The sequence below is a fragment of the Xyrauchen texanus genome, chromosome 43 (assembly GCF_025860055.1).
Source record: "Xyrauchen texanus isolate HMW12.3.18 chromosome 43, RBS_HiC_50CHRs, whole genome shotgun sequence".
NCBI classification, from domain to species: domain Eukaryota; kingdom Metazoa; phylum Chordata; class Actinopteri; order Cypriniformes; family Catostomidae; genus Xyrauchen; species Xyrauchen texanus.
In genome coordinates, this window is record NC_068318.1 from 18,114,083 (window position 1) to 18,128,140 (window position 14,058).

The following is a 14,058-nucleotide window of genomic DNA, read 5'->3' on the forward strand; positions in this document are numbered from 1 at the left end:
TTGTGAATGTGTTGTTTTTGATTTGGGACTCCGGATCAAAGGAGATGGATGACAGATTAAAACTGCTTACTTTATGTGGGAGTTTCATCTTCATAAATGTAAAGTAACTGATTCTAAGCCCAATTTTAGACTTTTTTGTGTTGATTTGAAATTATTTTACGACTCTCTTTGTTTATCAGCTAATAAGAAAGCTGCTAAAACTTCTTTGTTGCTGAAAGAAATTATGGTTTCAGTATAAATTCCCTCATACTTTTCTGAAAATATTTATTTATTTTTTTTATTTTTTATTTATGTATTCCCAATGTTATTTACTTCTAATTACTTGTATTCATTTTGTATATTTGTTGTTTCTATGCATGTCTTGTGAATTGTGTTTATTTTTTTAGTGGACTATCCCTTATCTAGCATATTGCCTTGCTTACTTTGAGTGTACTGTCTTATTTTTATTTTATTTTATTTTTCTGTGCTTGATACATGTATCCCCTGTGCTTTTTGTTCAATAAAAAAAAATAAAAAAAAATAAATAAATAAAACTTTGTATTATTCCCGCCCTCCTTGGTCACGTTTTCAGAATAAGAGTTTGATAAGCGTGTGTGTCAAACATCATGTCTGTGCTTTGTTACAACAAGGGATGTGGACAACGTTTTGATCCGGAGAAGAATTCAGATGGTAATACTTTTGATAACAAACGTAAACTGCGTTGCTATGGAAGATAGCAGGCAAGGTGAATGAGACAAGAAAGCCAGTCAGTTGTGTTTAATATCGTAGGCTATGTTTAATTTATTTTAATTAATTATATTGAAACTTTATCTATTTGTTTGAATAACTCATGTTTGAATGACGATTTTGGAATAGCTCATGTGTGTGTGTTTAGCTTTATGTTTTTAGGTAAATTATTATTTATAGCTTTAAGTGGCTTATACATACGCATTTGCTATATAAACTTTATTCTGCACTTTAGTGTTCTGCGGACTTTATTCCAAAATTATACTTTTTATTTTATTTTTTTATTTTTTATTTTTTTATTCATAGGAGTTGATCTATAACTTTGTGATATTACATTTGACTCTATCAGTCTCTTCTTATACACAGATGCATGTACCACCCTGGAGTGCCTGTGTTTCATGGTGCATTGAAGGTATGGAGATGTGAGAAGAACAGTTCACTTTAATGAGAAGTATAGCCTTGCTGTTGTTGATTCTTGCCATTACTCAGAGCAAGGGCGTAGATTTGGGGGGTATTTTCATTTGCATGTTTCCATTGATCATGGTATAAATAATGGGGAGGAGGGGGAGTTGTACTTGCTTGTTGTGATTATTACCTCCTCCCATCCCCCCTGATATCTATGCCCCTGACTCAGAGTTTAAGCTATTAAATAGTTTCTTACATTGATTCCCAGGGTTGGTCTTGCTGCAAGAGACGAACAACAGACTTTTCAGATTTCCTCAGTATTGCTGTAAGTACTACACTGCACATTTAATGAGACTGAAATCATGTTTTCATCAAGGTTCCCAGACTTCCCACAGTTGTGGAAAACCTGGAAATGTCAGTGGATTTTAAAATGGTGATTTCCTGGCTCAGGAATGTCTTGAAGTTTAATAAAATATTGAAAGTAATTGAAAAGTCATGAACATTTTTATAGTGAATATGGGTTTTTCCAGTCAGGCTCAGCTTTAAAATATTTTATTTACAAAAATTTCTATTCATGAGACCAGTCCCTATAAAATATATATTTTTAAATCTTATCCATTAATCCACTACTGGAAATTCCATTAGTCGAAAGTAGAGGTTGACCGATAGATCATTTTGCCAATATCTGTAACTGTTGTGCTGGGAAATACAGATAACTGATTGTAACCGTATAAGGACAGGCAAGGAGGTGGTGGGAACCGGCTGAACAGAAAACATAAAGTTTAATGTGAAACTCAACATAAAACTCGCTCTACTGCTGATTCAGCGCCGCCGGCCATGCAGCCTCATGGCCTGGCAATGCCCTCCTCCTCGTCACACTGATTAAATGCCCGATTTATAAAATGTCAAAAAAAAAAATTATTCTTCCCTTAATATGACAGGCACAGACAAAGATTCCTAAATTAATAAAATCCCAGATGCAGTTTATTGTTCAACCAAAATCCCAATTATAACCAGAAAAAATGTAAGCTTTGGTAAAAATCATAACACTGGACTTTTTTGTATAATCAACCTGGGAATTCTTATTTTGAAATGACAAATTTATTTTTTTTTACTATCGGCAACTATTAATCTGTAAAAACGATATATTCAAATTCGGTCTACCTCAAGTCAAAAGGTGTGGGAACCCTGTTTTATAGATGGCTTCAAATGTTTGCTCATCTAATTTAAAAATATCTTTAGTTAGAGATCAGGAGTTATAAATTACTATCTTTATGAATGAAACTGTATTTTAGGGTTGCACAAAAGGCCCTCCTAATCAAGAGAAGCCCGTTGAGCCTGTTAAACCAGAGGTGAAGTCCTCTGCGGATAAGAATGTCAACGATCTGAAACCAAAGTTTGATGAATGCATCATCCAAGCACCAAAACCTCTGGAATCCATCCAGCGACCAAGGTAAAAGCACGCTTTAAGAGCACAGAGCCTTCCCCCTTTTTTTATTTTCTGAATCATTGGTTCAGATTTTCAGAAGAAAAAGTAATGCAACATTAAATCTAAAATGGAGAACAATGTGTTCTCATTAATAGTCCACCAGCCTTGGGGGCCTGGTTAGCTCAGTGAGTATTGTTGCCACCCCTGGATTCGCAGTTCGAATCCAGGGCATGCTGAGTGACTTCAGTCATGTCTCCTAAGCAACCAAATTGGCCCGCATGGGGTAACCACCTCATGGTTGCTTTAATGTGTGGTTTTCACTTTCAGTGGGGCACGTGGCGAGTTGTGTGTGGATGCCGCAGAGAATAGCGTGGGCCTCCACACGTGCTACGTCTCCTCTCTAATGCGCTCAACAAGCCACGTGATAAGATTGGTGGACGGATTGATGGTCTCAGACGTAGAGGCAACTGAGATTCGTCCTCCGCCACCCAGATTGAGGCGAGTCACTACGCCACCACAAGGACTTAGAGCGTATTGGGAATTGGGCATTCCAAACTGGGGAGAAAATAAATTAAGAAATTAGTCCACCAGCCAAAACCCGCATTGATGCCTCAACCTCTTCGAGATAAATCACTGACAATGTCCATTTTTATCATCTTTGTAGTCCAGATGAGCCTTTCTCAACACTGCAACAGAAGATCTCTCCTTCACTGAAACAAGCCTTAGAGAAGCTTAAATTAACTGAGGATAGTGCACAGGAGACAAAAGGTAATACTACTAATAAAAACAATTAATAAAAGTAATAATATTACATGATAAATTGTCTGCACTTATATAGTGCCTTTTTAACCTTAACAGTATTCAAAGCACTTTACACTGACTCATTCACCCATTCACACACATTCATACACCAATGGTACTAGCCTGCCATTGGGAGCAACTTGGGGTTCAGTGTCTTGCCCAAGGACACATCGGCATGTGGAGTCGTTTGGGCTGGGATTCAATCCACCAACCCTGCAATTAGTGGCTGACCCGCTCTACCAACTGAGCCACAGCCACCCCTAACATGGGGTGCATTATTCATTGCATATTTTATTTTTGTTGTATTGTATTGTGGTGTATTCAATATTTATTATTGTTAACTCATATTGTCTGATTTATGTCTACTTCTGTAACACCTCAAGTTCCCCCAGAAAAAAAAGTTTTCCTATCCTTTTATTCTTAAGGATTTTATTTCTTGTATTATAGAAGAGGACAGTGATGAAATTAAGATAGGGACATCTTGTAGGAATGGAGGCTGCAGTAAGGTATTGTTTATTCTGGTGTTTTACCCACATCTCTGATTAGATACCACGGTACATTGAGTTAAGTCTCTTTAGCCCATAAACAAATGGATTCTCATTATTCTGTTTTTCAGACTTTTTGTGGACCAGTCAGCGATGATGAGACGTGTTTGTATCACACTGGAGTTCCTATCTTCCATGAAGGGTAAATTAGCTACCAGTCAAGGCTGAATATTACTTGAAAAGTGTAGATAGAGAAATCTGATAAATCACGCCTGTGAGCTCTGCAGTTAAGAACCCTTTTTTTGTCTCTCCTCATAAAAGGATGAAATATTGGAGCTGCTGTAAGAGGAAACCTCAGACTTCAACACATTACTGTCTCAGGAGGGTTGTACCCAAGGAAAGCATCAGTGGAAGAAGAAAGATACAGTCAGTGTCTAACATGAGATTTAAAGTGCATAGCACTATATTACTGAAAAATCTGGAATTTATTTAATTCATTTTTTGCCATCACATTTTTAGCAACTAATGACATTCGTGCTACTATATCTTCACAAAAGTGTAGTTATTACAGTTTTCCAGAAACCTCTTTGAAAATGGTAATTATTTTCCATTTGTTGAATTGGGGCAGAAATGACACGCTTCAAATTTAACGTTGCAGAGCATCTGGGTTCTGGAATTGTTCAGCTTTCAGAATGAACAAATAAAATGTTTAAGGCCTGGATATTTTCGCAGATATTGTTTTTAACTGACTAATAATTTTTCTATTTGTGTACACAGGGAAAGAAGGTCATACCATGCATGTTTGACTGGCATCAAACGGGAAGTCAGGTCATCATTTCAATTTATGCCAAATATTCAGTACCAGAGCTGAGCTCAGTGGATGGGAACGGCACTGTGGTATGACACCAGGATTACTTATGTTTTAATTTTTTTTTGCTGTTATTGTTTAATTAGTTGTTAATTTGTATTACTTTGTAAATATATTTTACCTTTTATCAATGTAATTCGTTTTTAATGGTAATATTAATAATTAATCCTTTTGAGAACTTAATGAAATGTCACCTATAAAGTTATAACTAGCTTTGTATCTATGTCCAGTGTGTCATGTATGCAAATACAATTAAAAGTGTATTTTTCCCTTGTCACAGCTAACAATTCACATATTTGGAGAGAAAGAATTTGAACAGCAATTTAGTTTGTGGGGGGGTGAGTATTGAATAACACATCTCGACACCTAACACAGTATAAAACCTTTCACTGTTTTTAATTTACCAATGCTGCCATTTTGTGTCTATTTGCTTCTTTAATAAGGTAACTGATGCTAGTAAAAGTTTGGTGAGCATCGTGGCTTCAAAAATTGTGGTGTTAAAGAAGGCCGAACCAATGTCATGAGCTCGATTGGATCTTCCCCCTGTCGTCGCTCCTCCAAAGGAAAAAGATATTGATAGTGAGGATGAGTGCAATGATTAAATTGAGACCGTAAGATTATTTTGCAGTATTGAGACAACGTTCCGATGCCTGAATGAGTTTTTGACTCTTGGATTATAACACATTCATGCTTCATTGTCATCTCTTTTGTAAATTCTGAGATGTATTTACAATTGTCTAGATTTTACCAACAATTATGAAAAATTTAAAGTTACTAAACCAGGCTTGTTTACAGATTTAAGAAAGCTCTTTCACACAAATTACCAGCAGTTGTTCTGTTAATAGTATATTTTTCAACTCAATCAAAACTGTATCCAGTCTTAGTAAATGGAGCTTTTCACTTTCCCAATGATATTAGTCCCGTTTGTCAATCAAGCAACAATTTCATAATGTATAAATGTATGCTTTAACCTTGTTTTACCACATATAAAAGGTACAAAGTTTAGAAAATTAAGCAAATACTTTCATTTAAAGGTATAGGATGTATTATAAAATGCTGCTGCCTACAAGTTACACACGGTGGTTTTGACAATTAATATCAGGAAGAATTACAGCCTTACACAGGGTTTTTTTTTTTATAAACTTAAGGCAGCACGGTTTTGATATTAAAGATTCCATGTGTATTGTTTTTCTCAAATGGTGCTTAACCTTCAGGCCCCAGCCAAGTAGTGTAGGAAATTTCAGCCTTCGGGGTGTGCTATTTTTCCAAGTTCATATATTAAAAAAAAAAATAACATTTGCATTAACATTCTGCTGTCAGAGACCCTTTAACCTGAGCAGATCACTTGTATGAACACAAGGGAGAAATTGAGCCAATTCAAGAATACACAGGTGGACTAGTCTGAAAAAAGTAGCAAGATTAGAGCTACATTTAGGATGCCACTAATGTCCCATTTTATCAATGTTCTTGGATCATAATCTTGACTGTTATATTATAGATTTCCCCAGTCAAGTAGATAGTACTTTTTAATGCCACTTGGATCCATGGAAAATAGCTGCTTAGGAGTGTACCAAAGACCGGTTGCCAGAGTTTGGCAATTTGTGTAAATTGTGATTGAGGTGCAAGGAAGAGACAAATCTTTACAGTAGCAAAAGTTGCACTATAGGGTTACGCATCGTACTCATGCAGCCTACAGAACAAGATGCATACGGTCATTACTAATGGCAACTGCAACATTTTAAGGTCGCTGGCACTTTACAAAACCCAAGCTTGCATCTCCAAAATAAAACCTCTTGATATATAGATCATTGCTTGGAATATTATGACTTGACATCCCAGCCAGTCCCAGGAAAGTTCACCCATGTTACACTTTTTATTCATGTCGAAAGCAAAATAAGCCAAAACGTACTGCAAAAATATTAAATTTTATTCAATTGAGAATTAAAAAAGCAAATCAAAAATCAAATTTCTTCTGGACTTCAGATGCTCCAAAGACAAAGTTTGCATCTGTGGCTTCAGTTGTCAAGCACTGATCCCCTCCATCCTGTGCAAAGTACCATGTGGAAAGAGAACTTAACTTTTTCCTGTGCAGAAGTCATTAGCATCATTTGTAAACTGTCCTCAAAAAGTAGGATTGGTAGGCGTCTTATCATTGGCAACACAACACCCACCTCACTGAAATACTTCTCAATAAGAGCCTGAGCTGCTCGATACACTGCATTGTTCTCATGGTTTTGGAGGAACTCTATTCGATCCAGTCCACCCACTTCCTCCACCAGCAAACAAAGCTTATCCACCTCCCCAAGTTTCTCAGCAGCCTGCAGAAGGCACAAATTTTAACAAATCCCTTAATGTAAAGCACTGAGAATTGCGGTGCAAATATGTATGATCTTTTAATGCCACACACACACACATTGCAAACTCACCAAGAAAATGTTATTAATGGCATCTAGGATGACCAGGACAGTCTTTGGGTCTTTAACTTGAAGTAAAGACAATATGGCCTCTAGAGCACCACACTTGACAAGATGAACCACCTGGTCAACGGTTCCACCACTTGTGTAGTTGGTTACTGCCCATACTGCCTCTCGCTGGGTTTTGAAGTCACCCTGGAAAACAAGCTCTGCAAGTTAGTGCAAAATAGGGACAAAAAGTACCACAGATCCACATCAAGTTCGTGCATCCTTACAGCTCATTCATTTTCAAATCAACTTGTTTTGAAAGCAATGTTTCAGCATTAACAGATCATTCAGCTCAGAGCTTAAAAATGCTCAACCACATCAATTAGTGAATCTTAACAGCTTTTGGGCCCCCATTAGAAACACTTTACCACCAACATTTGTAAACAAATGCAATAAGGCTAGCACTGTATCCAGAAGGTTTTGAAGATCAAAGCCTAGTGATAATCATTAAAATACAGTCTTAAAATTCTTGCACCAAGACAGATTTCAGTGTAACCACTTGCTTTTGAAGTCTGCACTATTCCATAAAATATCAAAGATTAGACAAGCATGACGGTTTTTGATTTACTGTTTGCCAACTGGAAAATGCTACAAAACATAAAATTCCCCAAGGGGGACAGTTTGTAAAATTTGCCACATATTGCCAGCTTCAGAGTATCAAAAGTTGTCTGGAGTATTTAAATTCTTAAGTGATTTTATAGGCAATTTTTTGTGGGCAGAAGCTGAAATCAAAACGGGCATTAAATCAATTGCCACCTACGTTCCTTAGGAGATCCACTAATGGAGCCAATAATCCACATGTGAGGAGCTGTTGTATCTGTTGGCAGGGTCCTGCTGCAATGTTGGACACTGCCCAAGCCGCCTCTTTCTGAACACTGGACTTGGGGTGTCGCATCAGTTGAGGCAAAGCACTCAGCACACCTGCGTCAATGGCCGCTTGGGTCTGCATGTCTGAGCCACTCACAATGTTCCCAATGGAACGCAGGGCTGGAGTCTAGAGTGCATCAGCATGACAAACGTAGAGTTTAGAAAAGAACCTTGGAAAACTTTTAGGACAGCAAAAATCATAACAGTATGGTTCTTACCACCACAGCAAGCTCCTCAAAGCCCAAGAGCTCAACCAATTTTGGAAGGATTCCGGTTTTAATCACTACATCGATTCGCTCATTGGGTCCATCAGTAAGGTACGAAATGGCCCAGCATGCATCCGATAGGATGGATTTGTCACTTTGGTGGAGCAGTTGGATAATGGATGGGAGCATTCGCTGGACAGCACTAAAACGAGGGAAGGGATTCTTGTTCCTACAAAGGTTTGAAAGGGTCCAGGTCAGGTTTCGGAGGTATCCCACCTGCAAAACATTCAGGCAAGTTTTAGATTACATATCCTCACATACAAGAAAAAAAAAAAAAAAAAAAAAGGCAAAGTGGGACACTTCTGGAAATGTTGCTTTACCCTAGCACTTATTAGGTTTCAAATGCTAGACAAACCGGACACTACATTTATAGTCTCATTAAATGCACGCAAACAAATTTGTCAAATTCAACAATTTTTATTTAATTGTAAGAGTTACATCAGATTTCTGGATAATTTCTCATCCATTTGATTTTCCCCACACATGCTCATGAAATCTCAGTGCAAGATCAACTTCGGAACCCAAAAAGTTACTTCCCAATGATCGATTTTAATATGTCATTAAATAGTTATATACACACGCATGTAAAAATGGGGACGCTTAACTGTCCCACCATACGCAATTCCGGAGGGGGTAGTGTTTTCAGGAAAAGAAAAAAAAACCACTCACTGGAGCATCTGGTGATAGTCTTGCCAACAGTGCAGGAATAACACCACAGTCAATCAAGGCATCACGATATGATGGACCGTCACCTAATAACAGAGGAAAATGTTGTATTTAAGTTATAGGTTCTCTAGAGTATAAATATAGGCAGGGTTGGGGAGTAACAGGATTACGCATTTAAAATATTAGTAACTGTATTCCACTACAGTTACAATTTATATCATTGGTAAAAGTATTTTGATTACTGAAGAAATTTGTTTGCATTTTATTGTCATTTAGTATTTAGTCCTTTCAGATGGAAAACATTTATACATATAAATGATGCGATCCAAAGTGCATCTGAACAGCAGTGAAACACTTTATATCATAATATTCATACGAGCAGACAGAAGTTTGGAGCAGAATAGAAATTAACATTGTGTAAATACTTATGCGAAGCCAAAAATATATTTCTAGCCATTTTACAAGCACATGTTACCAGGCATGATCGTTTATCAAGAACTCACATTGGATCATAATTTGAAATTACAGCAAAAATCATATTTCCTGTAAAAATATCTAAACATCCGTCAAACAAGTTCAATTTCTCTTGTTTTTCGAAACACCGCATAAGATATGAAGTAATCCAAAGTATTTAGAATACATTACTGACCTGGAGTAATCTAACAGAATAAGTTAGAGATTATACTTTACGGTATATTTGAAACATTTCAAAAGTAACCCTCCAAACCCTGAATGCAGGCAGTTTTGGATTTCAGTACAAAAAGCTCGGTGGTTAAAACAACGTTTTGCTCTACAAATTATACGGTCATACCTCAAACATGAATTTGGACTGCTAGAACTGCTAGTCAGTCCTTATTTTTTCTTCCAAAGTAATTCCAATTTAAACAACCTACATGTTCTGCTAGTACCAAGATGATCACAACACCAAACTATTTAAATCATGCAGATTGCCCCCTCTGAGAATTCAAAGTAACCTCACCAGCAATGTTGCCTAAAGCCCAGACAGCTTGCTCGCTGATGTTCAGCATCGGTGATGCCAGCAGGGCAATGAAGGCTGGCACAGCCCCATGCTCAACCACCTGTCGGGTGTGCCAGGAAGTGCCAGATGCAACATTAGTGAGGGACCACGCAGCTTCAAACTGCAGAGTGGGGTCATCATGCCTTCCCAGAAACTCCACAAAGCGAGTCAAGAGTCCCACTTCCACGATCTCCTTCAGGGGTGGGTTTCTCTCCCGAGAGAGCAGCTTCCTGCAGGAACAGGAGTAAAGGCTGGTAAAGCTCTACAAAAAGATGCCAGACATGTTTAGTTAAGAAAAATAACAAGGGCTTGAATTGGTAACAGTACCTTGCAGCTTGACAGCCTTGCCTCTGCTTCTCTGGGCAGTCACAGTTCACATTTGCAACTATCTCTTCAATTGTTGCAGATATGACCTTAATGAAATGAAAATAGTGAGTATTGTGAAAACATGAGCTCTACCTTAAAGCAGCAACTAGTGAACACCTGTTCATTGTCAGTGTTAAACTCTGGCGACAGAGGTTCCTCATCTCCCAGGGATGAAATGTTTCTCCTCTTTAAAATACTTTCAACCCTTTGAGCTTTCCGAAGCTCAACACACTCTGCGATTCTGCGATCACGCATTTTCTGCAAGCACAGACACATCGAACAAAGGAGTTCAAGAGACTTAATAGTGAACGATCAAAAAGGGAAGAGAACCAGAATGGATGAACTCACCATTGGCTCTTTGCCCTTGTTTTTGAATTTGGACATGCGCTTATCAGACAGATTTTCTGTAGGCATTTTGAAACTCAATGCACTTGCCATAGGTCAGTCACACCTTACCAACTTTTACAAAAGTTGCGTTTAGAACAAGTGTTACATTAACTAATAAAACTCAGACCGCACAAGCAGGTGTTTCTTGCCTACAAAACAGATATCACAATCTCAAACTCTACTGCAATTGCATGTCAGCAGCTGTCAACAGCATTAAATAGATGAGCACAATTAGAAGCAGGTGATATTAATTGAACTCCTTAAAGACACACCTTAGGTCAGAGGATTCACTCTTTATTAAATGTGTATATGTTGTTTCATGTTTTGGATAACATGGGTAAAGTATAATGATATAAGTCAAGTGGTCTTATAGTAAGTGTTGTAAACTAACTAATATCACAAGCACCCTTAAAGGGAAAGTTCACCCAAAAATAAAAATTCATAATTTACTCAATAATTTAGAACACAAATTATGATATTTCGAAGAATATCAGCTCTTTAGGTCCATATAATGCAAGTGAATGGGTGCCAAAATGTTTATGCAGCAAAAAGCACATAAAGGCAGTATAAAAGTAATCCATAGGACACCAGTGGTTTAATCAATATATTCAGAAGTGATATTAATATCTCTCATAAGTGTGGGTAAGAAACACATCAATATGTAAGTCCTTTTTTTGTTTGAAATTCTTCTCCCAGCCCAGCAGGGGGCAATATGCATGCAGAATGCGAATAATCAAAAACAAAAGAAGAAGAATATGAAAGTGAAACTAAGTTTACAGTGGAGACTGACTGAAGATCGCTTCCAAAGACATTGTTTTAAACACTGGAGTCTTATGGATTACTTTAATGCTGACGTATGTGATTTTTGAAGCTTCACGTGCATTGTATGTGCCAAAAGAGCTGAGAAATTCTTCAAAAATCTTTAGATTTCTTCTACATTTCTTTCTATCTTTATTTGTGTTCTACAGAAATAAGAAAGTCATACACATTTGGGATGGCATGAGGGTGAGTAAATGATAAGAGAATTTTAATTTTTGGGTGAACTATCCCTTCAACACAATATGATAGACTTAGTAGACGTTGTGTCTCTGGGAGTTAAAAAAGGATGTTATTGCCATCTAGAGGCCATTCATGATTGGGTTAAGGACAGAGGAGCTGTACATGCCTGCATTTTGTTGTTTTTTCAATGCAGGTTTTAATCTTATTTAAATAAAACCCCAGACAAGTTTTACCAAAATGTGTCAGCACAAACACAAACTCAAAAAAAAGCACTAATATGGCTGTTGTCTCCAGCCACATCCCAGATCTTACAGAAAACACTTAAAGTCAAGATGTGGGTTAGAAGATCTAAAGCCGTGGCTGGGTCTAATGGGAGTGAGAGGGAGCTAGGGAATGTCCTTGTGACACATTTTAAAGAAAACATATTTGATAAAAATTAGCTTGGTGTAAAATTAAAACCTCCCTGTAGACATGTACCATGCACTACAGTAGGATATTGTTTGTCTGGAGCAAAATAATTGGATAATATGTTTCTATAATAAATATGTCACAGACTCACTTGCTTCTTTGCTCCAGAAAAACAATTTAGCATGCATTATAAGCTTTGTCAGAACGGTGTGTGTGTGTTAGTAAGGTAGCTTCGTATTGTCATTCCATGTATTCAAACATATTGTGCTCTGTTGGAGCACTCAAGTTACTGCATTTTACATAATCAGTGAAAACTGTATAATACTGAGGCCAATTCCTAAGATCAAGTTTGGAGAGGGCTGTAAAGTCATGTTCCTTATGATGAATGACAACAAATGGGTGCACACATACAGATAAATATTATATAATTAATTATAATTTTATATATATATATATATATATATATATATATATATATATATATATATATATATATATATATAAAATTGAATTAATTGAATGCACTGCAAGCTGCTTTTAATAAAAAAATCTTTTTAATGAATTAATGAAATTATAGAGACTAAATTGCATTGAACAATGCCTGTTCTCAAAATGTTAAATAAATAAATTAAACTGTTTGCACAGTTTGCTTAAAAAAGGATTTTCTGTTAAGGCAATGACAGGGAAATTGTTGGTCTATGATTGAAGATTCAATATGACTGGAGCAGTGATGGAAAAATTCCAGGTATCATTTTGAAAAGAAAATATTATTGACCAGTTATCAGCTAAATTTATAAAATGTTTTATAACTGTAACCGAAGGCTTTGTGTTTTCTAACAAGACAAATGTATTTATCACCTAAAAAAATTAAAAAAAATAATAATAATAAAATGCTGAATTATTTTGAGATAATTCAACCAGATGATGGCGCTGTACAACTGAAGGTCTCTTTGCTGGTCTTTTGGATGTAAACGCAGGAGGTAACGCAAAAATAACACCTTCTCTACTCAAATGTTCTTACTCGTGTTTTTAAAATAGCCTAATAAACGTAAGCTAAACTTTTAGGTGACTTTTTCCTCTTTCTTTCCTCATTTATTCTTATTCTTTAAACGATAAGTAGCTAAAACAGCGTTCTTCCTTTAGAGATAATTGTCTGATAATTTTGCAAGGTTTCGATTTTAATGGACAGTGACACCAATATATATATATATATACATCATCGTCTAAGAAAGACAACTGATATCACGTGACGCGCGCGAGACTTGTCGCTCGTCTCACAAGCTCGTTCACGCGCAGTGGAGACGCTCTGCTAAGAACACGAGCAATGGCCCAAAATAACAACCGAAGGGTAAGTTTTATTATTGTTGTATTTGTTGTTGTGATTTTGTATTGAGTTTCTGCGATTTCAGGGGGGGGGGGGGGCTAGATACAGCGTACGCTGTATTTCACACTTTCTTTGAGGTCTAACGGTCACACTAAATCACTCTCAAGTTTACGGTCATGTTTCTGTTGATGTGAAGGGTAAAGTGCTTTGTTTGACCATCAAGTTCTTAAATATATGTTTCGCCAAAATATTAAGAAGTAGAATACTGCACCACATGATTATCTTCATGACCATTTCTTGATTCATATGCACATGTTTGTAATCAAGCACGATTAATGCATTTCAGCACCACGGACAGCACCAAAACAGAAGAGCTGCATCCCTATAACTTTTTTCATGTTTTATGTAATTACCTAATTTTTAATTAAATCAGTGCTTAATTTGCAGTAATGAAAGATGTTAAGGGTGAAGAGGCAATTCAAATAGTCATTGGCTGCTAATCAGTGTAAGAACATTATTTGCTGGGGATAATGTTTTGTGCAGGTTATTGATGTATCTCTTTTCTGACTGAATTGTGAAAA

The 14,058-nt window shown here is 36.7% G+C and overlaps 1 protein-coding gene and 1 pseudogene across 1 annotated transcript; one reads left to right on the forward strand and one right to left on the reverse strand.

Annotated features, from left to right (window-relative positions):
* The first annotated feature begins 605 nt into the window (after positions 1 to 605).
* LOC127636196 (cysteine and histidine-rich domain-containing protein 1-like) lies at positions 606 to 5,316 on the forward strand (annotated as a pseudogene).
* A 1,352-nt stretch (positions 5,317 to 6,668) lies between these two features.
* kpna7 (karyopherin alpha 7 (importin alpha 8)) lies at positions 6,669 to 10,773 on the reverse strand. The gene is made up of 10 exons (XM_052116547.1): positions 10,708 to 10,773; positions 10,477 to 10,617; positions 10,321 to 10,406; positions 9,955 to 10,223; positions 8,979 to 9,061; positions 8,262 to 8,525; positions 7,937 to 8,170; positions 7,141 to 7,323; positions 6,886 to 7,032; positions 6,669 to 6,758 (listed from the first exon to the last, which is right to left on the reverse strand). Exons 1-10 carry the CDS (start codon positions 10,771 to 10,773, stop codon positions 6,669 to 6,671), a joined length of 1,563 nt encoding a protein of 520 aa, XP_051972507.1.
* Between the last annotated feature and the right edge of the window lie 3,285 nt (positions 10,774 to 14,058).